The following is a 26,756-nucleotide window of genomic DNA, read 5'->3' as shown; positions in this document are numbered from 1 at the left end:
AAAAGCAGTCGCCTACTTTTGCTGAGAACACATCTACCAACGCGTTAATGTGTAAAAGCACGGAAAAGAGCACTGAGTATTCGGAAATGAATGCATGTTTATTTGAAGAAATGTTTCAATCCCCCACACCTTTGCAATGTCGATTGGCTTTCTTCCAGCGTCCACTTGAGAAAGAATATCCACCTTTTCTTGCAAAGAGAATTGCCTCCGCTTTTTTTTTTTTCGTGCTGCTTCCAGAGCTCATCGCAAAAGTAGAAACGAATGTGTAATGTTTAAAGCGAGCCAAACAGCCCTCTGACAAACCGGCCGAGCTACCCGGTAGGCGGAACAAAGACAGCGAGGGCCGGCGAGGCGCAGGCAATGCCAATAGGGCAAACGCGGGTTTAAACAAGGGCAGAAGCATAGAGAAATATAGGCAAGCATACTGATGATGATGGTAGTGGCACATACGGAGCATTTGTTATCGTTTGTGGCATTGCGAACAGATTCTTGCCTTCGAAATTTGTTATTGTGAAGTGTTATTAAGGTACGATGACGATGAAATTCAGTGCGTTATTCTGAAAAACTTGGTATTCTGAAATTCGTTGTAGTGGAAGATTTTTTCATTCAACCAATGGGCAATTAGGGGGGGGGGGGGTGATTTTCGAAAAGTTCGTTAATTTTAAAAAATCGTTAATCTGAGATTCGCTCTACTGGGATTTCACTGTATTCACACGTTCTGACACGAGAGACGCTATCAGGTTGCTCGGAGCACATGTTCTTTTGCAGGAGTGAGAAGGGTGTATATGTATGCTGTGGTCCCAAATTAAATACTTGTTGAAAGTAGCACCAAACATATGTGTCGTCTGTGTTCTTCTTTTGTCCTGTTTCTGAAAGTGTTAAAACAGCTGTTGCTACCGCATTCTTCCCAATCATTGTGTTTTTGATTTTGTGAACTACGGGTCACTGCATCAGATTCATTTCAGATTTTATCCTTGTCATTCTCATGAGAAAGAGATGGGTTGACAGAGAAGAGTAGAAATTGGGCCTTATTGATATGACGTAGCTGCAAGTGAAGCACAAAAACGTGGATGGAAGGGAGGGGTATGTGTTGTACCTTCCTTCTGTCCTTGTTTCTTGCACTTCACTTACAGTTCAGTAACGTCTGCTGCCAGGGTAGTTGGTACATGGCTTTTAGAAATGGTTTTTACGAATGGCTTTGATACATTGTTTTTTAGAAATACTTGCAATATTGAGTGACAGATAAGCGGAAAGCCTGCTGCACTTACTGTAATTGTCTAGCCCTTGACGCCTGAATATTGATCAGCAGCATAAGGAAGGAGGAGAAGGGACGGAAAGATGACGGCGATAGGGAGGAAGAGAGTGTTCAGACCTGATAGCTTTGTTGACGTAAGCTACTGTGTCAACTGTAAACACACTAAGCAGGAACATTCATTCCCCTCAGGAGTGGCCAGAAGTGGGCTCATGTGAGCTGTGCATTGTGGATTCCTGAAGTTAGTATCGGGTGTGTTGAGAAGATGGAGCCCATTATGAAAATCTCTCAGATCCCGGTGAGTCTTAGCCGACATTTGCTTACTTGTTTATTTTGTTTGTTTATTTAAATTTGTCTTACATCTGTTCTGCTGTTCACAATCATGTTTTCCAGCCTAGTCGTTGGGCCCTGACCTGTTGCCTTTGTCGAGAGCGGATTGGCGCCTGCATTCAGTGTTCCGTAAGTGAGGCTTTCTTTGTTCTCTTTTCCTTCTATTTTTTTTTCTCTCATCAATTAGAGAGTTTGATAGCTCTAAACTTCGTGCACGTTGTGCCTTCGAGGGACACTTAAGTCAAACACTAAATCATTTTGAACTGATAAAGCATTCTTTCAAGTCTATTTTCATAAATTTCCTACTTAGAGGTTGATTACCATAAGTGAACGTGAAGGCTAATCTAATCTTTTGAATTTTATGCTGAAACTCAAGCTTAGGCTCTCAGCATAAGTGCTGCTTTTTTCTCAGCAGGTTGCAATTGCCTTCTGCGTCTTTTGTCCTGCTTGTGCCATCACACTTGCAAAAATGACCAGTTCTTTAACTGTTTTCTCAGCTGCAGTGGTACGCTGCATGTGAAAAGCATCTCTTGAGGGGGGACACTCCTATTGAAGTAATGTTCATCATTTCTTTCGTCAATATTAATGAAACTTTACAGCCTTATTGAGATTTCTGTGCCGATTTCAAATGTCTGATTCTTTGTCCAATAGGACATTTAGTTCTGAAAAGAAATGAAATTCATTGTTCATCATTAGCAGAAACAGTAGAAAAATAACCGCATTATAAAATTCATATGGGCACGTGCCTAAGTACTAGAAAACATAAACACAATGGTAGGAATACGTTTTTTGTATGACAAGTTTTAGTATTTCTATAACAATTCAATCTTTACTGTTCCAAATGCGGGTGCCCGACTGTCTGATCTAAAACAGAACTGAAAAATTTTAAAGCACAAATTCTGAAACCTGTTCTAACCATTGTGTGCTTTGCACACTCAGCTACGAGCCACAACAAAAATTATGGCTCTGCCTGCCTCTAAGGCAAAGATATCGTGCCTGCAAATCAGCAAAAGGTCTTTAAAAATCGGGTGTCCTGAGAAAAAAAAAAAAATTCACTTTTAATCAAAAATGCAAAAAAAATTTCGATATTTTGCAGTGAAAGCTAAAAGCCACCAGGAATGTAGTCACTGTGACTATGGCCACCCAAATGTGGCAAAAACAATAGTTTAATGCCATTCGTCGATACCCGATGGCTCGCATCACATGCGTTGCAAGATCGTTCACAACGAACGGTTTGCACTTCTGGTTGCCCCTTCACGGGGAGTGAGCTCCATGCCGACACGACATCACCGCAGCATGCTCACATGATATTGATCTTTATGACGAGGCCACATTCTCGTTAGCTTTTGCCTACCGTGACGCTACCGCCGTACACCTTGCACTTGACAAACGACATCAGTGCGTTCACGGAGTCCAAACTGACGATAGCAAAGCTTGCCTCGCTGTCGACTGGTGCGGCCGCAGCGTCGTCGGTGTGAGAGGAAATCCAACTTTTGCTTTGTTGCTCTCGTTGAAGCAAGAACTTGAAGCTTTTTTGGGGCATTCATCTCCCTCTGCAGCAAATGTGCATGCCGCAGCACCGCAGTGTCGCGCTGAACGCAGCCACTGTCTGGAACACTTTTACTCGTTGGTAAGCTGTCTAGGCCTACTTCAGCCTGTCTGGGACTTTGGCATCACTTGCGACTGGCGGCGGACTATTATTGATGTCTTCCTGAAGGAATGGAACGCTTTTAAATGTTATAAGCTGATCACTTCTCTTTGCCGAACTTGTGCCTCTTGGCAAACTTCTCTGGTGGATCGGACATTGTTGCGCACTTGTCACAAACCTACGAAACGCGCCATCACATCGCCTGCAGAGTAGAGCAGATGACAGGAACCTCGCGCAGCCAATCACAGCACGCGTCTCTGGTCACGTGTGCTAGTCGATGAATGGGATTACACATTTGGACTTTTTTTTTTCCCCCCGGGATTTCAACGTCACTGGCGAGCCGGCAGAGCCACTTTTGACGGGAAATCCAAGTATGAAAGCTCCTATTTCCAACAAGAACAAGGTAGCTGCGATCACGTGCGTAGAAAAAGACCAACGCGCCGCGGTAAAAAGAGTTGTCTTTGCGCGGAATGCAGCTCACAGTGATCTTATCATTTGATATTGTGGGCAAATTGCTCTTCTGTGACACGGGAAACATGGCGAAGTAAAGGAATAGTAGCTGTAGGTATTGAAAATGTCATTTTCAAAAAACTTTTTTTTTTCGAGATTTTTTTTCACCTCAAAGAGCTGTATCCCTCCTTAACTATTCTTGCAGGTGAAGGCTTGCAAGCGGGCTTACCACGTCACTTGTGCATTTGAGAACGGCCTTGAAATGAAAGCCATCATTGATGACAACCCTGATGATGAGGTTAAGCTCAAGGTAAGTTTTCTCTTTGTGAAACTATGCACTTGTGACCCTAACTAAAGGGAGAAGTTATGGTGCTTGTCTCTTACTGGGAAAAGGAGGAGGGCACCAAACACTTTCTTTCAGTGGCAGGATTTCTATAGCACCCTTTCTCTCATGTAACCAACACGAAAAATTAAGATGTCTATGTGCAAAGTAAAAGCGCAGGGGAAAGCAGAGGTCCTGTCAAACTGGCACATGAACAACTTTTTATCGCGGGTGCCTGCTTGTTTTTAATTCTGTAAAAAATTCTAATAAATATACCGTATTTACCTGATTCTAACGCTCCCCTGAACCTAATGCGCACCCAATATTTATGGGTTTAAAGTAAGAAAATAAAAGTGCACCTGGAAGGCACCCTTGAACCACCCCTCGGGCTTCCTGAAAAAACACAGGCCGCAGATAGCACACGCTGCTGTGAACATCTTGGCCAAATCTTGCAATCGTGCGTAACGTGTGAATCTCGCAAGTGAATCTCGCAAGTGAATCTCGCAAGTGAAGCGCGAAGTCACCTTTTCTCAAGCTGCTCTTTTCAATAGAAGCCTGCTCCTCACTCTTTCCTGGATGCTTTATTTCATAATACAGTTAAACCCACTTATAACAATCTATCGGTTATAATGACCGCATTTCAGTGCATTTACGATTTTTCAACCCTACCTGCGGAACCTGCTTTTAGATATAACAAACATTTTTTTAAATCGCCACACCGCTACAACGAACGCTTCCTACCCTGTCACGGTAAAAAGAGGGCACATACGAAGAAGTGCCAAAAGACGGAAATGCAACAAAACTGGGTTCACAGCAGCGCATGCACAGTCCAACCGCAATGACGATATGGCCTTCGAGATAAGCGAGCGACTGTCTCGTGCGGTTTTAAAAAGCAGCGTAGATGGTCACTCGTGTTTACCCATTTTCAAGGCACGCTTCCAGGGCGGATACGTGCCGCGTATGTACAGCATAAACAGCATGGTGTGGGGCGAGCGCCGGTGTGATATTGGGTGCCACATTGGGTGCCACGACTGAAATACTGAATGGAATACTGAAATGAAATAAGTAAATAAATAAATAAAGGAAAGAAGAAGAAAGAAAGAAAAAAAAACTCTAAGAAACCAAACTAAGTGTTGTTGCCTATAGCTTGAAATTTAGCATAGGGAATATATTCCAGAGCTCTCTTTGAAACGTTTATGCCTATTGGTTGCAACGTCTTGAAATTATGGATAAGGTATAATTCTCTGTATTTTCTTTCTCGTTCAGAATGGAAATTTGACTGTAAGATGCAGAGTTTAAGTTCATCAAAATTATGACTTGGTTGGTTGAAATGCTTGGCGATGGCTTTGGGAAGCTTTTTAGCGAGTCTAAAGTCTAACGAGTCGTCTAGATGTTGTGTTATTACAGTCGACTCCCGATAATTCGAAGCGGCTTAATTGGAATTTTCAGTTAATTAGAAGTGAAGTGCTGGTCCCGTCAGTTTTGCGTGTAATCCTATAGAAGAAATCGCTTGATAATTCGAAGTCCTCATCCAGTAATATTGCTTAATTGGAAGTTAATTTTCAGCCGGTATCCTCGAGGTGACCGTCATTCTTTGGTAGAATGTGCAATTTTTCAAGTGTTGCAACAGTTCCGTGCTCCGCGTTGGTGTCATCGCCACCGCAGCCGCCCGCAACGCCATCTTTCTTGGAGCGGCGCGATTATTCATTGCTACGGTTGCCGTGGCCTCCGCGATCAACTCCGGCGGGAGGCAAAGCCGCGCGTAGCCGGAGCTGATCGCGGAGTCCGCGTGGGTGCCATAGGTGCACGCAGCACTGCATACTGGCAGTGGCGAGATTGTGCGAGATTAGTCTTGCAGCATGCGCAGCGTATGTCGAGGCGTGTGTTGGTCGAGCGCCTTTGTGCGGGTAGCTCGTAGGCTAGGTTGTTCCACTGGTGATTCGGAATTGACTGTACCTAGTCGCGCAGTTTATAGCCATGGCAAACCGTGGCTCTTATCGCATGCTCGACCTGGCAACGAAAGTCGAGGTTTTGAAGGAAGTTGAGAAGGGAGGTGCCGCCAAACAAGACATAGCGCGGAAGTATGGGATCAAGCCGAACACGCTCTCAAACTACATCAAGAACAAGCGCACAATAATGGATGCATTTGAGAACGACAAGTTCAAGACTTCTCGGAAGCGAATGCGCACCGGCGCTTACCCAGAGTTGGAGAAGGCTCTGCTGGTTTGGATTAGGGAGGCCAGCAGCAACAAACTTCCTCTCACCGGAGACATCGTTGCGATGAAAGCCTGAACGCTTGCAGCAATGTTGGGGATCGATGACTTCGTTTCGTCAGATGGATGGCTGACGCGCTTTAAAGATCGCCATGACCTGGTTTTCAAGAGCGTGTGTGGTGAAAAGGCGTCTGTTAACCAGGAAACATGTGCCACGTGGAAGGACGGAAAGCTGCGTGAATATCTCGCCAAATACAGACCGGAAGACATCTTCAATGCAGATGAGACTGCACTCTTCTATCGGCTTCTACCAAAGAAGACCCTGACATTCAAGGACGACGACTGTGCTGGGGGCAAATGCAGCAAGGAGAGAGTGTCGGTGCTGATCGCGGCAAACATGACTGGCACGGAACGATGTCGGTTACCGTGTTTACACGATTGTAAGTCGACCCCTTTTTTTAAATTTGAAAGTCTGAAGTTGGGGGGTCGACTTACAATCGAAACCAAAACATGGCCCCGCCAATAAAGGCGATACTAACGGGAGCTACAATGTAGTTACAATTTTATGTTTGCTCTATGGCCCTACCCGTATCTTTTCGCTATCCTGCGTGTTTGTTTGCTTTTCGGAAGGGTTTTTCAACATTTTTGAGAGTTTTACAGTGCATGCAACAATCATGGGGGAGGGGGTGTCGATAGTTGATGGAAGCGCCGCTGTTCCCATTTGCAGCGGCACCCTCAGAACGGCGGCGCTTGCGGGGAGTATCAGTAGCTCATGGAAGAGCAGACACCGCTCGCGGGTTTCTCTTTCTCTGTTTAAAGGCTAGACGCATTCCACTTGACTGCCGGCTGCGTGCTACTTCTATGCTTCCCCAATAATCATGAGTGCTCCAGGCCCACGAATCGTTCGGGACTCGTTCACAGCAGCGTTCAAGAGGGCTGCCATCCTTTACGCCGAAGAAACAAATCGCTGCGCAGCGGGCCGCAATTTCAATGTTTCTAAACGGGTGGTGCGAGAGTGGCGACTGCAGCGAAGCGAAATTTTCACCTGTGACGGCAAGTGAGAAATTTCCCACGTGCCGAAGTCTGGACGCTTTCCGGAGCTGTAGGCTAAGCTTGCGGCGTACGTCGCTGAAATGCGTGATCGGTCCCTGCCAGTGAAGTGCGACGTGGTCATGAAACAAGCCCGGACCTTCGCCTTAATTTTAAGGTTTTGCTCCGCCGTGAGTACAACGAGTGGCTGGCGGCAGAAGACTGCGAAATTACGTCAACCGGACCTGTCAATAAAGCCTCCCTGACGGCTGCCTGTGGTTGGGTGCATTTGGCGTGGGCTGCTGTTCTGCAAAATGTTTGCCAAATTTGAAATTTCGCTGGACCACGACGCGCTGTGGGACCGCAGCAACGATGACGATGGCAGCACTAGTGAAGACGAGTAGTCCAGTGACCATGTCAGCTACTAATAAATTTTCGTTATCGAATGCGCCCTCGGGTATGCTCTCTCATTTCCCTTTTTTTTTTCGGTCACGCGATATGGGGGGGGTCGACTTACATTCGAGTCGACTTACAATCGTGTAAATACGGTACTTGCGATCAGGAAAGCCGCGAAGCCGAGATGTTTTAAAGGCGTGAAAATGCTGCCTGTGGACTATGAGGCGAACAAAAAAGCGTGGATGACGGCCGAAATCTTCAAGAGCTGGATAAGCAAATTGGACCGCAAGTTTGCTGCTTCGAACCGCAAGGTGTTTTTCCTTGTCGACCTTGTCGAAGAAGCAAAGCAAGATGACCGACTATTTTTCTTAGAGAAAATACTCGATTTCGCCACATATAAAGTGCTGTTTTTGTGTTTTGTGCTTAATTGGAAGTTCGTTTAATTCGAAGTTTTTTGCGGCCCCCTTGAACTTCGTATTAACGGGAGTCGACTGTACAATAATGTGCATGACACTGCCAGCCAGAAACAATACCAGCCTTAAATACACGCATGGTTAAATTCAGCAGTGCGACCAGCTATTACGGGCAGCAAATTCTGAGATCGTGATACAAATGCCAACAAAAGTTATGTTATTTCGAATGTATGCAGTTTGCGATTATGTTGGCACTTGGGGTTATGCAAACAAAATGCCAACAGCACACATACTAAACTTTGTGACACTTATCACTACGAGCGCGTGAAAGAAATGGGCAACTGAGGAAAGGTTTCACTGTTACATACTAAAAAATACAACCACATTGCGAACAAGCAAGTCGGCACAAACATTTTGTTCGTCACAAACAGCTGAGGAGTAAACTTCCCTTGATGTCACCACCATACTCGCATCCGATCACGTGTAAGTAAGCAGAAGTCTAACAAGTCATCCAAAAGTTTCGTTGTCCCAAGAAACGTGCGTGGCACTATTTGGCAAGAACAATGTAGCAGCACTAAAGACAGGCATGTTAACATTCAGCAGCATTGCCACCCATAATGTGCGTTAAGTGTCCCGACCGTGATACAAATGCGTACAAAATTTCAGCTAGTTCAACCTTGCGCAGTTGTACGATTGCTCTTGCAATTACGGTTTTGCGATGAAAACGCAAAGGAAGCTTAAGCAAGGCTATTTCGGACAGTGTGTATCAGAATGGTTCATTTTTATTGTTAATTTTGTCATTATTCACCACTGTTCAGGAAAAGACAAAAAATAACTCTCGCAGAACCATTCTGTGGGCTACATGGGAGGAGTTAAACGAGAAGAAAAGGTGTTAACAGAGGGTCCTGATTTTTATTAGTCATATCATAAAACACCAACACACACTGACACCATGGACAACATAGGGGAAATTCCTTGTGCCTAATAAATGAAATAAAGAAACAATAAATTAATGGAAATGGAAGTGGATGAAAAAACAACTTGCCGCTGGTGGGGACCGAACCCACAATCTTTGCATTTCGTGTGATGCTCTAGAGCATCCCACGCGAATGCGTTGTCATTGTTTGTAGGGCTGTAATCAGTACGTATGGTGCGTGAGTTATAGAAACTTATGCATGTACCCAGCCTGTCATTTGCCAATGCTGTTGTTTGTCTAACCACCAGCATCCGTCCTTGGCTTGAGCGGCGGCAAGGGTAGGTGGGACTAAAGACCCTTAAACTTCGTGAAGTAGCTACACTCTCCTCCACTTTCACTCCTCCTCGTTTTTCCTCTCTTTCACGCTCCCTCCTCGACCGTAGCACCGCCTACACCGCTCAAACGTAGCAGCGGCGCCAACATGCACTCCTCACCACTCCGTAGACGCTTCTCGAGCGAAAATGGCGCTGAAGCGCGGCACGAGGGCCCAAATGATGCTATTAGGCCAATAGTGGCGCGACGTCGGCCTCGGCCAGACCGTGCAAGGGGGGAGGCGGCAGTCTTCAAAGCGTGGCGCTACTTTACGAAGTTTAAAGGGCTTTAGGTGGGACGTGTTGGGCTTGGCTGTCATGGGAAAGTGGCTAATGAAGCAGTGCACAATGGCACGGGGTGGTCGAGCTTTGAAGCGCGGGAGGCGACGAGTAAGCTGGACATTTTGCGGGTGCCTGCTCTTCATGAACTGAGATCGATGGGCACAATATGTGTTTGAATATCTGATGGTCACTTGCCTTCGTACAGCGTCGGTGAGGTGTGTCTACCAATTGGAGAAGCTGTTTGGTTTTTTCACAGAACCGCTGAATGCGGAGGGCGGACAGGCTTATGCACACGAGGTGTGCCGACAAGTGACTGAATAGGAGGGATGCATGTGGCAACTATGACAAGATGACAGGTCAACACAAACGCAAAATCACCGCCATGCGTTTGTACGACTACAGCTTGGGAAGCGTGCTGCTGTTCGAAGCGAGGGCGGGAGCCCTTCAGACACTTGTGCACATAAAAATGTATGACAGTGCTGCGACCAGTGCATGGTTCTGCGCATGCAGAAGTGCAGACTAAATGATTGAACACGTGGTGTTGAACTGCAACCAACTAGGCGGTCCTGTAATATTGAACACAAGCCTCGAAGTTGCATTGGGTTTCGGGGACACAAATGGGGCAGTCGACACCAGTGCTGCAATGCTGACCAAGTGGTGCCTTGAGTGTTGGCGAAGAGCAACGCTCAAGTGTTCGTGGTTGTGTGCACCACTGTGGCCCTTCGTTTCCTTCCCCCCATACTTGCGGGTCATGTACGTTTACTGTCCTGTTTATTTAGGTTTTGTTTAATTATTTAATTTTAAAAAATTTAATTCTTTTCATGGCTAGGGTGTGCAATTGACATGCCTGTCAGTTGCTAAGGGTGAAGCCGCATTACATTATCATCATCATCACCCACAATCGATATACGCATGAGGAGAGGGGGAAAATGCGAGGAGCAAAGCGCCACTTGCCATTTGCCCCTTCTCAGCAAGTGCGGAAATGCACCGCGGAAGAAGCAGAGGATAGCCAAATTGATAGAAGACAGCACTGACAAAACTCAGTGTTGTATCGCTTGAGATGAAGCTGCCAATTTTACGGGCTCGCGCAGGGGTGTTGCAATCATGACAGCTAGAACCAGGGGTCATGCTGATCAATGGAAAAGGCGGGCTTTGTGTGTTGGAACGTAACCCCCTCTCCCCCGCTCCCCGTGACAGTGAAACCAATACGGTGGAAGCAGCTGACATTACTGAGCTCTGGGAGCACTGCTGACGATGGAAGAGTTCCTCAGTGCAGATAGTGCTGCCTCATTATGTAAAGAGATCTCCAATGGAGCGATCATTGTTGCTACAGATAGCAGCATTGTGCGACGCTGGCGATGAGATTGACAATGACCAGTTTTTGGTACCGACCCTGATGTTAACGTGAAGTGCACTGTCACTCATTGATTTTATGCATGCTAAATTATTGCTGCTAGTGTCCGCGCAGCATCTGGACACCGCAGTTGTGAATCTGAAACTCCCACGAAAGCAAGTCTGGATTTCCGACTATTTCAGTGCATCTAACGCTTGATGTGCTGTTTAGAGGTATAAATAAACTTTTTATTTTTCACAGCCTACTTTATACACTGTCTATCTTTTAGCTCAAGTGCCAAATTTAGTTTCGGAGCTACAAAGGTATGTTCAGCTGCTTTCCTTATGGCAATCCAGATATAGCGATGATCGGCTATAACGATCAGATTTTTCGTTCTTCTTGATATCATTATAAGTGGACTGCACTGTAGTACGTATATTTGTAATGACTTGTTTGTACCTTATTTTGGATAATAAAAAATAGGGGCGAAGACTTTCTGATTTACCCTAATAAGTTATTCAGATGATGCCTATCATTTTAAAATTTAGATTATGATTGAATAATAATCAAAACCCGCTAGTATTTGTAAGAAAACATTTTTTATGCAACTATCATTAGAATCCAGACGCCGCTAGTGTTGCCTACGAAAACTGGCCCCATTGTCTCTATGGAAATCTCACCGACTTGGCAAGTTCCTCAGTTATGTGCCCCTCTTGTTCTGCCGCAGTCGTACTGCCCCAAGCACAGCAAGAAGAAAGAGGTGCACCGAAAGGAGGCGTCGTCGGATGACTCGGACAAGAAGGCAAGCCCCGTTTCCCGGGAAGGCCACCACCAACGTGATGCTGAGGTCAGCAACGAGGAGAAGGAGAGCGCCCGACTGGCCAAGTATGACTTCCTGCATCTATGTGCTTACAGAGCTGAGAGAAATCTGCAGTGAAAAGTAGGGCAAGGTGTCTTCAATTAAAATTTTGAGCCGAATGACTAGATGTTCATTAAATATTTATTTCTTGGTCTGTTATTGAGGTATTCATTTCTTGTAGGCGTACATTATTGAACTAGAAAGAGATAAATATTGTCTACATCAAATAAATAGAAATGTCTCGGTACCCTCAGTTTCTCGTTATTTCTGTGTGAACGGGCACTCCACCAGCTGTATTGTTCTAAGCAGTGTTCTTGCACTGCGCTGCCAGATTCTGTTAAAGCAAACAATGGGATGTCCAACACCCATAGTGTTTATTTCGCATTGTCTTCCATCTTTAGTGCTGCATATATGCTATGTAATTCAAGCAGTTGACTAGCACACAGCTTCTACTGTTCCTTTAGTGGCTAATCTGTAAGCATCTCTGGCTGTGCAGCAGAACTGCAGCTGCTGGCGCTACTATCTCGAGACCCCCCTTACTCACTATTGTTTCCGTTGGAAACCACAGATGGAGCACTTTTAATGCACAAGCCACACAGCCACACATTTGTTTCAAAAGTGGACTGTCTAAACAGTACAATAGCCAGGAACAGAAACCAAGCAGAGTAAGTCTTTTATTAGGCTGTCAGAAGCTTGTGGCAAAGGTAGGATTTATCCCACAGCTGTTGGGTATGTCTTTTTGTGCTATCACATCAAGCTCGGTGCTTTCTGCACTGCATTTTGAATGCAAGAACTAAAGTCATGCTGACAAATTCTTACTTGCCTCATTTGTACTGTTTCTACTAATCAACTTGAAACTTCATAACACATATTGTTGGTTAAGCTGGATAAATGTCTATCGATTGCCCAGGCCTAGGGGAAGCCATTACTGTTTCATTAAAGGTTGCCAATGACCCTGACAGTACACAGTCTTCAAATGCTGCAATGAGCAATGATCGCTTCATGAACACACAATACTTGCACGAATATACGTCGAACACGAATATCGGTTGACCCCTACATATATTGAACTCATGAGAAACAAAAAATAATGATTTGAATATAGGAGGACCCATACCTTCTCAGAAAAGTGGAAAACTTTGAACATGACACCACCTATACTTGCTGTAATCTCTGCTGATAAACCTCGATAGCCGATGCAACAAGCTGTATCCTTGTTAGATGCTTCGCGGGCATCCTCGGCAGCCGAAACAACGTCATCCCTTGGTGCCGTTGAGTGTGTTGCATATGCAGCATTTCTTAAAGCCAGTCTCAATAATCTCCTGACTGGCTTTATGGCGTGTGCAACAAAGGAACTCTCTTAGTTCGGTACTATTACCAGCTTTGTTCAAGAATATAGGTTGATTCTCTAGTCAAGAATATAGGTTCATAGCTCATTTTGGGTAACGTTTCTGAAAAAAAGATAGGTCGACTTATATTTGAATAAATATGGTAGTGCAATTTCCTCAGTGCTTCAACCACATGGTGTATAATAATGTCTTCACTGCTCCTGTTTCTTCTTTTCAGGATTCAGGCTATTGAGGCTGAGTTCTACAAGCATGTGAGCCTGAAGGAGACTGCCGAAGCCATGTCCACTGACCCTGTAGTTGTCGACTTCGTCTTCAATTTCTGGAAGCTGAAGCGCAAAGTATGTCTCCTTTCCTCTCTTTGATTCTTCTTGGTGCTCTTTATGAGTGCCCTGCTATGAACAGCTGGCATGCTTTCGATTGAATTGATGGCCACTTACCTTTTTCGGCGCTGTTTTTGACAGCTGTCTTGTTCCATGTGGTGTGCCGCACATGGTTTACTCTGTCTTTACATTATGCACTGTGGGACAAGACTACCTTATTAACAGCGAAACCTCGTTACTACGAACATCACATTAACAAACTTTTCAGATTAATGAACTTTCCAGAAATCCCCTGCTGGCTTATGGTTTCAACGTACAAATATTTCAGTACCACGAACTTCACAATAATGTTTGTTATTCAGTTTCTCTGTCATGTTAACAACGCCTCAGTACTACTAATATTGTGAAATCTGGGGATTCTTAGATTTCCGTGTATCCTTAACAGCAGTCAAAACAGTAGGCTAGCAGATGACAAGGCACAGAAGGTGGATGCCACAGTATACGGGTTTGGAAAACCTGAGATGGCACTCAATAAAAAACACGGGAGATAATTTTTTTCATCTATTGTTGAGGCAACGAAAATTGGGTTTTGCGAGCGTCTGCTCCGCACAGGCAAGTTTCACCTAGCAACGGAGATGCATTTCTTCCATTTTTCGCCCTTCTTGCTGTGCATGCCTTTTTCTTTCGCGCTTCTTACTGTGGCCCTACCAGCTACGTGCGTGGAGAAATGTAACCTTTGTACTCGCGGGGATGCCACACGGTTGCACCCTCCAGATGGTGCTGTTTATGCACGCTTGCGCTTTGGAATAGTTCAAGTGTCCGCCTCGAGTGAGACAATTGGGGTGTCCATGGTAAGGACTGTGAAAAACAAACAAACAAGAAACATTGCACTTTGGAGGTGTCATGGAACTTCCTTTTTGTCAGTAGTTTTCTCAGCGTCAGCTTCTACTTTGTGTACATCATTCTTACTATACGGTGCTTTGGTAGTGCGTGGTGGCGGAATCTATGAAAAGTAGCAACAGTGCGGGCCGAGAGCCAACAGCGATGTTTTCGTGGATAGCTCAAATGGTGACAACTTATGAACTGATGGGTTGATGGGCGGAATAGTTAATTTTGGGTCTTTCACTATGATGACCCTCTAGAATAACATGATTTTTGGTGGTCCTGTGTGATTCTATATATCGAGATTTGACTGCACTTGATATTAACACAAGTTTTATTCATGAATTTCGTTGCTTGAATTCTACCCTCATGTCACATTCGAATAAGGGCAAAATTGACCACTTTAGAACTGATATTCTAAATCCTGTGGTTTTTAGCATTAGATTGGCAACCTGTACCTTTACGTCTTCATTTAATCCATAAATAAATTGACCGAAGTCAAAACTGGTTTTTTTGTTCGAATCTGTCATATTTTCCATGCTTGGGACGGCTCTTACGGTTACGGCACTGCAGTACCCTGCTGCCTTTCACACTTTGACTCCATTATCATTCACGACGTTATGGCAATGCAGTGCATTCAATATGACACTCGCTTTAACCCTTTGAATGTTTTTGCCATACGGGTACGGTTTCGACCCTCCGTTTGAAATTTCACGCCCTAATGACGATGCGTGCTAACTGCGAGGTGCTGCCACCTCTTAGGACTTACAAGAAGCATTTGAAATTTGTGCTACCTTCTTGGGGAGATAAGCAAAACTGATTTATAGCTTCAGCGCGTCGCGCAGACTGCGGCAACACCCCTTTTGCGGTTTCGGTTTCGCCGCGTGGTCGCAACAGAGGTGCCCGAAACGTCATTTTTCTCTTTGTCGGCACTCTCTTGCAGGGCGGTGGAAGTTGATTTCTATCTTGATTGGCGCTGCTATTAGCTTGTTTATCGCCGCCGCTCGCAAGGTATTCTTGCTCTCAGCGGCAACGCGGTTTCGGTCCCGCCGTGTGATCGCAACAGAGGCACGTGAAACGTGATTTTTCTCTTTGTCGGCATGTTCTCGCAGGGGCGGCGGAAGTTGACTTATATCTTAATTGGCGCTGCTCTTAGCTTGTTTATCACCACCGCTCACGCGGTATTCTCGCTCTCTGCGGCAACGCGCTTACGCGAGAGGGTGCCTCGGACCTGTGCCCAAGGCAGCCGCACGCAGAGAAGGTGCCATGTGTGCACCAACACAACTCTTCGCTCCAAGAGGAGAACAGGCACGCATTTTAGGTGTGCAGGCTGCGATAAGGCGCTGTGCGTAGACCCGTGTTTCAAAAGTGTGCGTAGACCCGTGCTCTGAAATACTATTGAACATATTGCAGTTCTGAGTGATGCCGACATCAAAATACTGTTCCTAATTTTTTTTTTACTATTTATTCCCGACTTTATACATTTTGTACATTCAAGATCGGCAATAAAGTAATTTGACCACCTGGGAAAGTTTTTTTCAAAATAAATCGACCCTCAAGGGGTTAAGCAAGTTCCACGTTTTCCCAGTGTGCATCTGGCTGTCGGCGGCGTTGCAAATCTCGTTCCACTGTTGCACGCATAGTGCATAGCATAGCACGCATAGTTGGCTGTAAGCGCGGCTGAGTGCATATGCAGCCGCGCATCCTGCTTTAGAGGTTATCTGCCACGTGTGCAAAGAGTGGGCATGCTAAGACGGCGTGGCGTCATGCAAGCTGTCTTCCCGTGCGTTTAGTATTGAAGGTTGTATAATCTCGACTTTCAGTGACCCGATGGAACGAGAGGCAGACAAAAAATTTGTTCCCCGCTGCCAGAGCTTTTCATGATAGCATCACGCATTGCGGGCGACGCTATCAGCTGTGGGGGCAGAGTGCACGCCAAAGCGTGGCTGGCTTCGCTTAATTCGTACCACCTATGTTAAGGTATCATCGACGTGGCATAAAACCGTATCATTCGTCGCCAATTCCCAAATTCATCAAAATTACTTGTTTTCTCATTCAAATTTGCTTTTTTCGATTGCCCGATGATTCGAAAATTCTGCGACACTTTTCCGTGCAAGAAAAATTGATCAGTGACTGTACTTATTTGCATAAAAGGTTGAATTTCAATACAACGAAATTTCAATATAATGAAGCAAATTGCTAATTTTACCTACTTTGTTATACTATCCTGGTTTAACTGTATCACTCTCAGCGCATGCTGCTTTGTCAAGCCATTTATAAGACACCCGTTGTCCCAGTGAAACAGCCTGGAAAGGGATCGACTGAGAATACGAGCCATGCTCTCTCTCACATGCGAGGGTCATTTCGCAGTAACTTGCTCAACTGATTGTGTTTCATTGTACTCCTAACAGGCAAACCATGACAAGCCTTTGCTGATGCCATTGAAGGAAGAGACGGATGGCTTGGATAAGCTAGAAGAGAACAGCCTTTACTCACGTGTCAAAATGTTTGTCCATCTGCGGCAAGATCTGGAAAGGGTACGGTGTCCGTCGTCGAGTCTTCGAAATCTTTTGCATCTTGGCACAACCTCCTGCTCTGTTGCTGCTTCCGCACCTTCGCTTTAGCCTTGTTGCTTGGAATAAATGTTTAGCTTTTGGAGTTGGGTTCTTCCTTCTTTGTTTCTGCTGATTTGTGACTCTTTGGTTGCTGCACTGCCTTCATCCCGCATGGTTTCCCAATTACATTCTCTCTTTATGACCTTGTTGGCTTTGCTCTCTTTGGTAGTAGAATTCGCATGTTGCTGGATCTTTTTTTTCCCTATTAGTTGTCTTTTCGTGGCTCTGATGTAATCGAACACCTTGCTACTTCGTTAGTTGAGTCTGTCCAATGTAAAAGAATCACAGAGGCAATTGAAGTCACGTTGCATATCACTGTGAATGAAGTTGAAATTGTGCAGATTGCTACGACATAGATTAAAGCAGTAGGCAAAGCATTTCTGACATCAGAAATAAGCCCAGTTCAACGGTGTGATTTAGGAAGTCAGCATGTTGCAAATTTGTGTCATTGAGTGTAGCAGGTCATGGCGTCTACAATTGAACCAATGGTCACAAACTAAATTTTGGGTATAGTAAGCATCGTGAAATACATGTAATGTTTAAATAATGGAGCATAATGAAAAATGAAATTTAAGAATGTTGGAGGGATGCTGCCCCCTCTACTATAAAGTTTCATATAAGAACACTGGAAGTTAGGGGGAAGGGTATTGTGGTGCTTGTAGGTAGTTTAAGTATAGTGTAAAATGGTTGCATTAGCATTGGTCGATAATCCAATTATACTATAATGTGCTACAGAGCATGGTACAAACTAGTCTTCTAGAATAGGGAAACTGAATGGAACACTAACGCAAACACAAACAGTTGCGACACCACCTAGATGTAAAAGTTCGCAATGTGCAAGTAAACCAAGTGTACACCAAATACAAACCTAATCCTATGCTGTATCCGTATACATTAAAACCTTGTTCATACAATCCTGCTATGTACAATTTCCCGGTGCCAACGTTCACAGTCAAGAACGCCAAAATGACCCAATAGAGAGACATATTCTGGGACGATCACTTTCGGTGATACTGTTGCCTCGGCCATCATTTGTGCGCTGATTGGCTGGTAGAGCAAAACTGGATGAACTAATTGGCTGGTTGAGCACTATGTCGCGCTAAGGCAATAGTATCTCCGAAAGTAATAGTCCGAGAATACATCCCAGAGTTATGCTTATATTTTACTGATTCATACGTCCCCCCGTCCCCGTCCCCCCCCCCCCCCCGCCCCCCCCAAAAAAATTTTTGTCGCGATTGTATGATATGTTTTCCGACCGCTAGATCCCACATAAACAAGAACAGTAGCTGCCTGCCGCATCAGCATCCACGCAATATTCTCCCATCCATCTCACGTGAAAACGCTGGAGTGCACTCAAGTTTCTTATTCTGGTACCAGCAAATCTCCTCCTGGGTCATCGCACGCGGCGCTCGCAGCTATCACCACCAACCTTATTGCGATAAGCATCTTCACGTATCTGTTTGAGCGCACGTAGTGCCGTTAGAAGTGTTCTGTACGTCTTCAATAGGCGATAACCTAGACACGCTGCTGTTCCCTGCTTATGTCTGAGATCGTATACATTTTCTAGGTGATAGAGGCCACGTAAACAAGAAAAATTTGGAGGATGCTTAAGCTTCACCTTTAACCCTTTCAGGGTCGATTTGTTTTGCCATACGGGTCGATTTCTTGATTGCAGACTCCAATTCTTCTTAGGCACTTATTTCGAAAAACATTTACCGTAATTTTTTTTAAGGTGACCGTAAAGCAAGAAAAAAATATATTGCGTTGGTATATATGTACTCATCATTCATTAATAACAACAATAAAAAAGGAAATAAACTTGTAAGAATAAAAAGTTTGATGCATTGTTATAGTTCAAGGCCTTGAATATGCGCACACGAGAACATTTCGCAAGACTCGAATGTTCCTCTTCTTACACTAATATGTACATCCATAGCCTAATCGAACTGCGTAGGTACGCGCAGTCAAGAAAACTGCGGTTGTGGGCCCGTCATAAAAGCAAAACGTGTGACAAAGTTCCACTAATCTTCATCTTATCGCCAACCAGAGGCAATTAGTTCTTGCGAGTCTAAAAAAAGAAAAGCAACGGAAACTCATGCACAGCGGCATCCTTTCTATGCGCACCTCCATGAGCACTAAGCGAGCGAGAAACATGCGGTCGCCCTTTGAGCGATTAGTAACTAGTAGATTAGTAGATTAAAAAATTCCCTATATTCCCACATAGTGGCATCACATGTCAGAAAAGAAAAAGTTAGGGAATTGGCTTGTGTATTAAACATACAGACGGTGCCGTAAATGTATGGCATGACCATTTTTGGTCTTGTTTGTGGCGCCGTATATTTACTTCATTGACCCTCTAAGGGTTAATAGGCACAATAGCATTCAAAGATCCCTGACTGCTTCTCACTAAAGTCCCTCAATCATTTAAAAGTACCGCCAGGCTTTGATCCAGCCGACAACGCCTGCGATAGGCTGATCGGTGACATGTGACCTTGCTCCGCCCCTTTGCCGCCATGAAAGTTCCTGCGCGCCGGGCGAAAAGTGCGCGTTTAGCCTGTTGTGCTTTGCACATCGCTGCGATAATTTTGTTCCGGGAGGTCTGAAATACGTTGTTGCTGTGCGGTTGGGTGCCGAAACCAGACGAGGGATGGCAAGAAGTTATTTTGCATCGCGCGCGGCAACGAGAACCTAACCAGACGAAAAGTATGGTTACAGAGTACTGCACGGACGGACTTTGAACCGTCGGTAACAGCACGACTATGCGAGGCAAGTAACATACAACGATACAAAGGTGCGATAGAAAGTATACACGTTCGTGTGCCGAGCGGTGATAGTATTTCACTCGCGTGCATGAATGTTGAGGGCCGAGGTTTGTGGATATTATTTATTTTAGTTCGCTGTGAGCCCGCTGAGTAGATCGGTATGACCTAGGATGCGAAGGACCGAAATGCCTCGTTGCTGTGCGGATGGGTGCCAAGATCAGATGGAGGACGACAAGAAGTTATTTTGCAAATCACGCAGCAAACAAAACCTAACCAGAAAGTAATTCTAGTTGCATAGAAATGGACGGAAAGACTGAACCATCGGTAACTGCACGACTATGCGTGGAAAGTAACGTAGAGCGATACGAAGGTGCGAGAGAAAGTATACACCTGTGTGTGCAGAGCTGCAGTATTATTTCATTCGCGCGCATGAATGTTGACGGCCGAAGTTTGTGGAGATACTGATTTTAGTGCATTACGAGCCCTTTGACTTAGCAAGTGCAGTATGACCTAGCATGCAAGTAAATAGTTGGGCAGAAACGCATTAACTCGCTGACAAATATCCGCATTGCGTTACGTGCGATAAAAAATAAAATTCAGCAGCGAATTGTACTTTTACACTTTCCTCTGTTTGTGCGCGCGTTGTTAACTGCGCTTTACAACATGTCCAAAATGTAATTTCCAATATCCTAATCGTATTTTGTGCATTGCATATGTGAATAAATATATCGCGAAGTGCCTGCATTACTCTGTTTTTAAAAACGAATACTGCATAGCCACAGCTACTGGCCGTCAAATAATAAAGCGTAATACAGTATATCAACGTACATTACATACAGCTGCGAGCTCGTTCTTTCCAAGTTTCCCTTACACTCGAAGATGTTTCAGTAATCGGCAATGCCATTTTACTGATGAAAAACAGACAACTGCAAATGAACATAACAAAAACGCCACAAGCGATACGCGGATTGCCAGCAAAACACAGTGCAGTAATAGCTGGGTCAATCCGCGTGCGTTTCGTATAAGGGCCCTCTAATTCTTACGGGGATTTAGCGGTGCACGGAGGCGAAAAGGGATAAACACAACAATGCGCGTCATGATTCGAGTTTACGCGGCGACGTCGCATGGTTCACGAGAACAGTCAACCACATTCACACACGCGCACACACTACGCTCGATGTTGGGGTGCCGCGAGATCAGATCGCGCTGGCAGCCCGAACGCGATCGAGGAGACACGCTGACACGATCCATACCACCTCTTCATCATGTCACGACAGTTGCACTGGCTCGTAGCATTGAACCACAAGACACAGCAGTCGTCATGTAATCGCTACAACACAGACACACTCAGCGACAAGAAGACTGTTGGCGCACTCGTTTCCACAAACACACAGGATGTTGTTTAGTTGCCGTGAGGGTCGCGCGCTTTGAGAATCGCACGTTTGAGCGACGTTATGTCGAAAGTTTTCCGGTCCAAGCGACTGTCAGCCTTCATTTTTACACGACTTCTTCGTTCGATGCAACCGCTATGTGTACGCAGCACACTTACATGCAAAAGATTTCACAGAGCCTACGGGATTAAGCGTAATCAATCACCAAGGCTCGCGCGGTGATTGAGCGCAAACGAACGAAATGTAAACACGCGGAATCGAGGCGATCAAGCCCTCATTACGCTCTCTTGAGCTATTTTCTTGGAGCACTCATTTGAAATTAAAGGACTAAATTTAGCAGTTCGGGACCTTGTTTCGTTTTTCGCCACAGTCAGGCACCAGTAGCTTTTATTTCCGCGCGTATGCAGATATTTTTTCACCTCATGAATGCCGCGGCACCGCGGTTTAGCGTGGGCGCCGTCTGCTACAGGAACTTCCTAGGTGGCGCGCGCGGCAGATGTCGCTACCTTGGAAATTATAGAGGGACCTTACTTCTCACGCTTCCTGGCAACTTCAGCTTATGTAAACGTAATGTTTACCGGGAAACACTGGCGGCGAATGCTATGTATGAAGGCGAGCTTTCCGGTAGAAATGCAGCCTCTTGTGTGGGCTGCGATGCACGGAGGCGAGTGCTATCTGGAGGTGTTGGAAGGAACCAGGCTCGCCACTCATTGAAAGGTAAAAATGCTGGAAAAGGGATTTGCAGGGTTCATGGGGGTCCTTGAAACCCTTGAAAACCCTTGAATTTGAAAAGGTTATTTTCAAGGCCTTGAAAGTCCTGGAATTTTCGCAGATCCTTGAACATCCTTCAATTTCCCAAATTTTTATTTTTAATGAACTTCCAGTGACTGTGTTTGAGAAAATTGCAACCCTCCTGAATTGTTACTGCGATTTTGTTAAAAATATGGTGCAAGTTACGTACAAAGTCAAGTAAGCACGTGCTTAGCGGACGCTCGTGAACGTCTGGCCGCAGTGACACCGGCTTGCCCACCGATTCCTCTCATCCATTTCCTTTGCTACTTTCCACTTGAGTAGAGAAATGGCGGCCACTGTGTGTGCAGTTTGCGCGGTCAGTGCCTCCTTTGGCGTGGTCGAATGGGGACATTTTGTGCGTATTTAGCGCTTGCGTGTGCGTTTGTATCGTCACGTTTTGTGCATGTGTAACACACTTATGCATGCGTGTGCGGTTCCATCATGCCATTTTGTGTGCGTGTAGCGCTCATCAGTGTATGTGCGGTTGTATCATGAGATTTAGTGCACATGTAGCGCTTGGGTGTGCGTGTACAGCGGTATCATGACATTTTGTGCACCTGCAGCGTAGTGTGCGCCAGTAAACGTGCATGCCAACAATGCCCGGAAAATGCAAATTTCAGCGGTCATGGCTGAACAACGACAACTACTGAGAGTGGCTTGCACCGTATATGTAAAATCCACACAAGGCAAAATACAAAGTTTGCTGTAAATGTTTTGACATCACTGCCATGGGCGGGAGTCGGCACTAAAAAGCCACCTAAGATGTGCAAAGCGTAGAGAGCACATGCAAGCAACTGGGAGTAGCTGCATGATAAGGAGCTTCCTGACGATCTCTGAATGTCAAGCGAATTAACCACAGCCAGGGCCATCACAGTCGTCAAACTTTATGGATGCATGCAAGAAGCATGAACTTGTGATTGACGCAGAAATTTTTGTGGACATTGAAGGTTATAACATCGCACTATTCATATCACTCATCATCACAGGTGAATGAATTGTTTCAGAGGATGTTTCGAGACAGTGAGGTGGCACAATCTTTCACATGCGGAGAGCAGAAGTGCTCGTATATCGCATGCCATGGTTTGAGGCCATTCTTTCTTTCCTCTCTGTGGCGGGAGATAGAGAAAAGCGACTACTATAGTGTCTTGTTCGATGAATCTCTGAATGAGAATTGCCAGAAAAAGCAAATGGATGTTCATTAAGGTACTGGGATGCATCACAGTCGGTCACCGTACGCTACTTCACATCTGTGTTTATGGGCCATGCCAGGGCTGAAGATCTGCAAGAAAAACGACTTGGTGGCTTAGAACCACTTCCGTTACATAAAATAGTGCAAGTATCAATGGACTGACCCAATGTGAATTCCAAGGCATTCGAAGGCCTGCAGGAGCACGTACAGAAGAACAATCGGGGGAGGTGCTTAGACTTGGGCAGCTCTAGCTTGCACACTGTGCATAATGCCTACAAGGCAGGTCTAGTAAGCAAATGGAGCTTGGACATCTTGCTGTCAAGTATGAGCAGGCTGTTTTTTAATGCACCTGCCCGGAGAGAAGACTTTGTAGCTGTCACTGGACCAATTCTGTTTCCTCTCAAGTTCTGTGCACATCGGTGGATTGAGAATGTCCCGGTGATAGAGCGGGTTTTGCTTCTCTGGCCTAACGTCAAAGAGTATGCGGAAGTGGCAAGAAGCAAGGAAGTGAACCTTCCCAAGTGTGCTTCTTTTCAGAATGTTTGTGACTTTCACTGTGACCCACTAGTGGTAGCAAACCTCAAGTTTGCACTTCCTATTGCGATGACCTTCCAGCCATTTTTGACACACTTTCTGACAGATAAGCCAGTTATGTTCTTTTTGGCAAAGGACCTTGAGAATATTGTCAGAAAACTGCGAACAAAGTTTCTCAAGTCTTCTGTTCTCTGTTCGTCAGTGGAAATCACTGGCCTCCTGAAGATTGACTTTGAAGATTTAAACAACCATGTGCCACTCAAGAAGATAGATGTTGGTCACACAGCCGAGTAGCTTCTTAAAAGCCGCCCAGTAAGTGTGAAAGCCGCATTAGCATTTCGCATGCAGTGCAAAGAGTTTCTTCTAAGTGTCACAACAAAGATCCTAGAGAAGAGTGCCTTGCGAAATCCCATTGTGAGAGGCCTCTCTTTACTAGACCCCAGGCAGATGTCATTGAAGCCGGATGAGTGTCTGGAAGGCTTAAAGAGAGTTCTGGAAGCACTCATTTCAGCACAGAGAATCCATGAGCATTCGAGGGATACTGTGCTTGCACAGTTAATTGAGCTGCTACAGGAGCGCAAACATGAGTTGCAGCTATTTGAAAGGAGCTTGCATACACTTGACAAAATTTTCTATGAACTTTTAAAGGTTGATTCAGCATATGACAAGCTTTGGAGGGGTTGGAAAACTGCTGCTTGCACTTAGTCATGGCCAAGCAAGTGTAGAGAGAGAATTCAGCGTGAATCGCCAGGTTTCAGTAGAGGACATGAAAGAAGTGTCTCACATTTCACAGCGCATTATCTGTGATGCTGTATGCGTAGCAGGTGGCATTTTCAATGTGTCCATCACCAAGGAATTGAGAGCATCTGTGGCTTCTGTGAGGAACCAATACCAGGCCTTTTTGGAAAAACAGAACAAGCAGGAGCGTGAAGGTGGGAAACAGAGAAAGAAAGGCTGCATTGATGAAGAGATTGAAACTCTCAGAAGGAAGAAAAAAAAACTAGGAGCCTCTGTTGCAGAATTGACAGCTTCAGCAGACTCATGCAGAAAAAGCGGAGACAACCAGTGACCTGACTTGCATAATGAAGTTAAACAGCCTAAGGAAGACTGCCAAGAGAAAGCAGCAGGAGATCTTGGACATTGACGTAAAAATTCTGGAGAAGCAAAATGAGGCCACCTAAGGACTGAGCGAGTGTTTGTTGCTTGGTTGATCTGCTTTAGCAAATAAATGTTTGCATCTTCTAACACACTGGAAGTGGTCATGCGTATAACTCTGATAAACAGTGATGAGTAATGGTAAAAAAAAAATGAAAGTGTCACTGGAGCCATAGTTTTGTCTGAAGACAAGTTTCTTTGTTAAAACGTTGGCTGCAGCGACAATCCCCCTTTTCAGCGAATTCTCATCATTTTGAGCCTCTGTCTAACCCTGAACATCTATTTCGATTTTTAACAGAATGTGGTCCTTGAAAATCCACACACAGGGCCTTGAAAGTCCTTTAAAACCCTTGAATTTTTGTCTATACACCAGCATGAACCCTGGATTTGTGTTTGAGTTTCCGCGTAACTGAACAAGGTTTTCTTGTATATTCAAATTACAATTCGGTGCTATCGTGTCTGTAGGTTGAGTGCCAGTTGTACTTTACTTACGCATTTTACTTTGGGAAATTCAATTAGTTCAGTAACTTCTCTGTGCTACATGGAGGTCCGGCATGGTGGAGTATGCGTGTTTTGGAATGATTTTTCACGAAAAGACTGTTAATGCTGGATGCCGCATTTTCTGTGATATGGGGCCCTTAACACTCTCGTGTTAAAAGATGTGAGGTGCGCATGATTGAAAATAGTAGCCGCATCAGTTTCCATGCAATACTCGCTCACCTGTCTCACGTGAAAACGCCGGCGCGCACTCAGTTTCTTATTCGGTTACCAGCAAATTTCCTCCCGAGTCGTCGGCCGCTGCATTCACAGCTATCGCCGCCAGACCTATTGTAATAAGCATTTTCACCTATCGGTTTTACAGCGCATGAGGCCTAATGCTGTTGGTAGCATACTGCCCTTTTTTAGTTGGTGATCATCCAAATGTGCCGCCGTTCACTGCTGCAGGCAGCGTGATGTGAGCGTCACACATTTTCCTTCGGCAGCATCCGGTGTCACCCACCAGCTCGATTTCAATTTTGTTTCTCATTGCCATCTTGAAGCACTAGGCGATAGGAAAACAACAAGACGTGTGTCGGGCAGCCGAAGCCCCACTAGCTTGACGCACGTCGGCCTCTCTCGTGTCTCATGCGCTACGATTCACGCAGCACTTCATATTACATAGATGTCAACTACATTTGTGTCTGTCGAATTTTTAGTCACTTCAGATAGCATTCTTTTTTTTTTTTTTTGGCTTAGTATGCTTGTCTTGAGTTTTCTTCCAAAGCCTATGAACGAGGTGCTACTGTATTCCACACAGCACCAATGAGGCGAATACTGATCACATCATAAATTTTAAAATTTATGTTGTGCCATCAAAACGGAACTACTTAAAAAATTCATAATATATGGCCTCTGAGATAGAGCAATATGGCGTGCAACAACAAATCTAGGAGGCAATGTACAGCTGGTCCAACTTTTCTCATTAATCCTAGAGCGCTAAAGGATTTAGAAGAAATCTCGGACACAGCACCCAGCTGTTACTAATACTTTGTTCACTAAGCATCATGACAAGAATGTAAAGTTGGAATGAATGAATTAGTTGGAAACAATTTGGCCAAACAGTGCACTTGGTACATCGTGATAGATGGTGACAACTTGATAAATGTGACGCAGGCAATGCCGGCTTTGACGATTGCCACCATGTTATTCAATGCTAGGTTCCGCTTATATACATTAGCATTGAACACTCAATACATAAAATAGCATAAGCTTGAAAGAGCCGCAGTGTCACTTGCATACTAGGCAAGCAGTGTGGATCACACATCTAACGCTAAATTCTTGTGTTTGCCGCTTTGCGCTATACTGAAAGTGTGTGGTGTCCGCGTGCTGCCAGCACTCTGATTCAGCCAGCATATTTACTCAAATCTAGGCCGGCCCCGATTCTAAGCTGACCCCCGAATGTCCAAAGCCAGA

The 26,756-nt window shown here is 45.0% G+C and overlaps 1 protein-coding gene across 3 annotated transcripts in view; it reads left to right on the top strand.

Moving 5' to 3' along the window:
• The window catches only part of rno (PHD finger protein rhinoceros), a 75,174-nt gene that overhangs the window by 33,595 nt on the left and 14,823 nt on the right, over positions 1 to 26,756 (top strand). For 2 of the 3 annotated variants that reach the window (XM_070535064.1, XM_070535062.1), the window contains exons 11-16: positions 1,445 to 1,550; positions 1,646 to 1,711; positions 3,886 to 3,990; positions 11,683 to 11,840; positions 13,381 to 13,501; positions 16,777 to 16,902. In XM_070535064.1, the coding sequence (XP_070391165.1) occupies positions 1,445 to 1,550; positions 1,646 to 1,711; positions 3,886 to 3,990; positions 11,683 to 11,840; positions 13,381 to 13,501; positions 16,777 to 16,902 (682 nt within the window). The remainder of the gene's footprint in view (positions 1 to 1,444; positions 1,551 to 1,645; positions 1,712 to 3,885; positions 3,991 to 11,682; positions 11,841 to 13,380; positions 13,502 to 16,776; positions 16,903 to 26,756) is intronic. The other variant, XM_070535063.1, reaches the window with a different exon arrangement.

This window comes from Dermacentor albipictus, chromosome 3 (assembly GCF_038994185.2).
Source record: "Dermacentor albipictus isolate Rhodes 1998 colony chromosome 3, USDA_Dalb.pri_finalv2, whole genome shotgun sequence".
Taxonomy (NCBI): Eukaryota; Metazoa; Arthropoda; class Arachnida; order Ixodida; family Ixodidae; genus Dermacentor; species Dermacentor albipictus.
The sequence above is the reverse complement of the archived record's forward strand: the minus strand, read 5'-3'. Positions and strand labels throughout refer to the sequence as shown.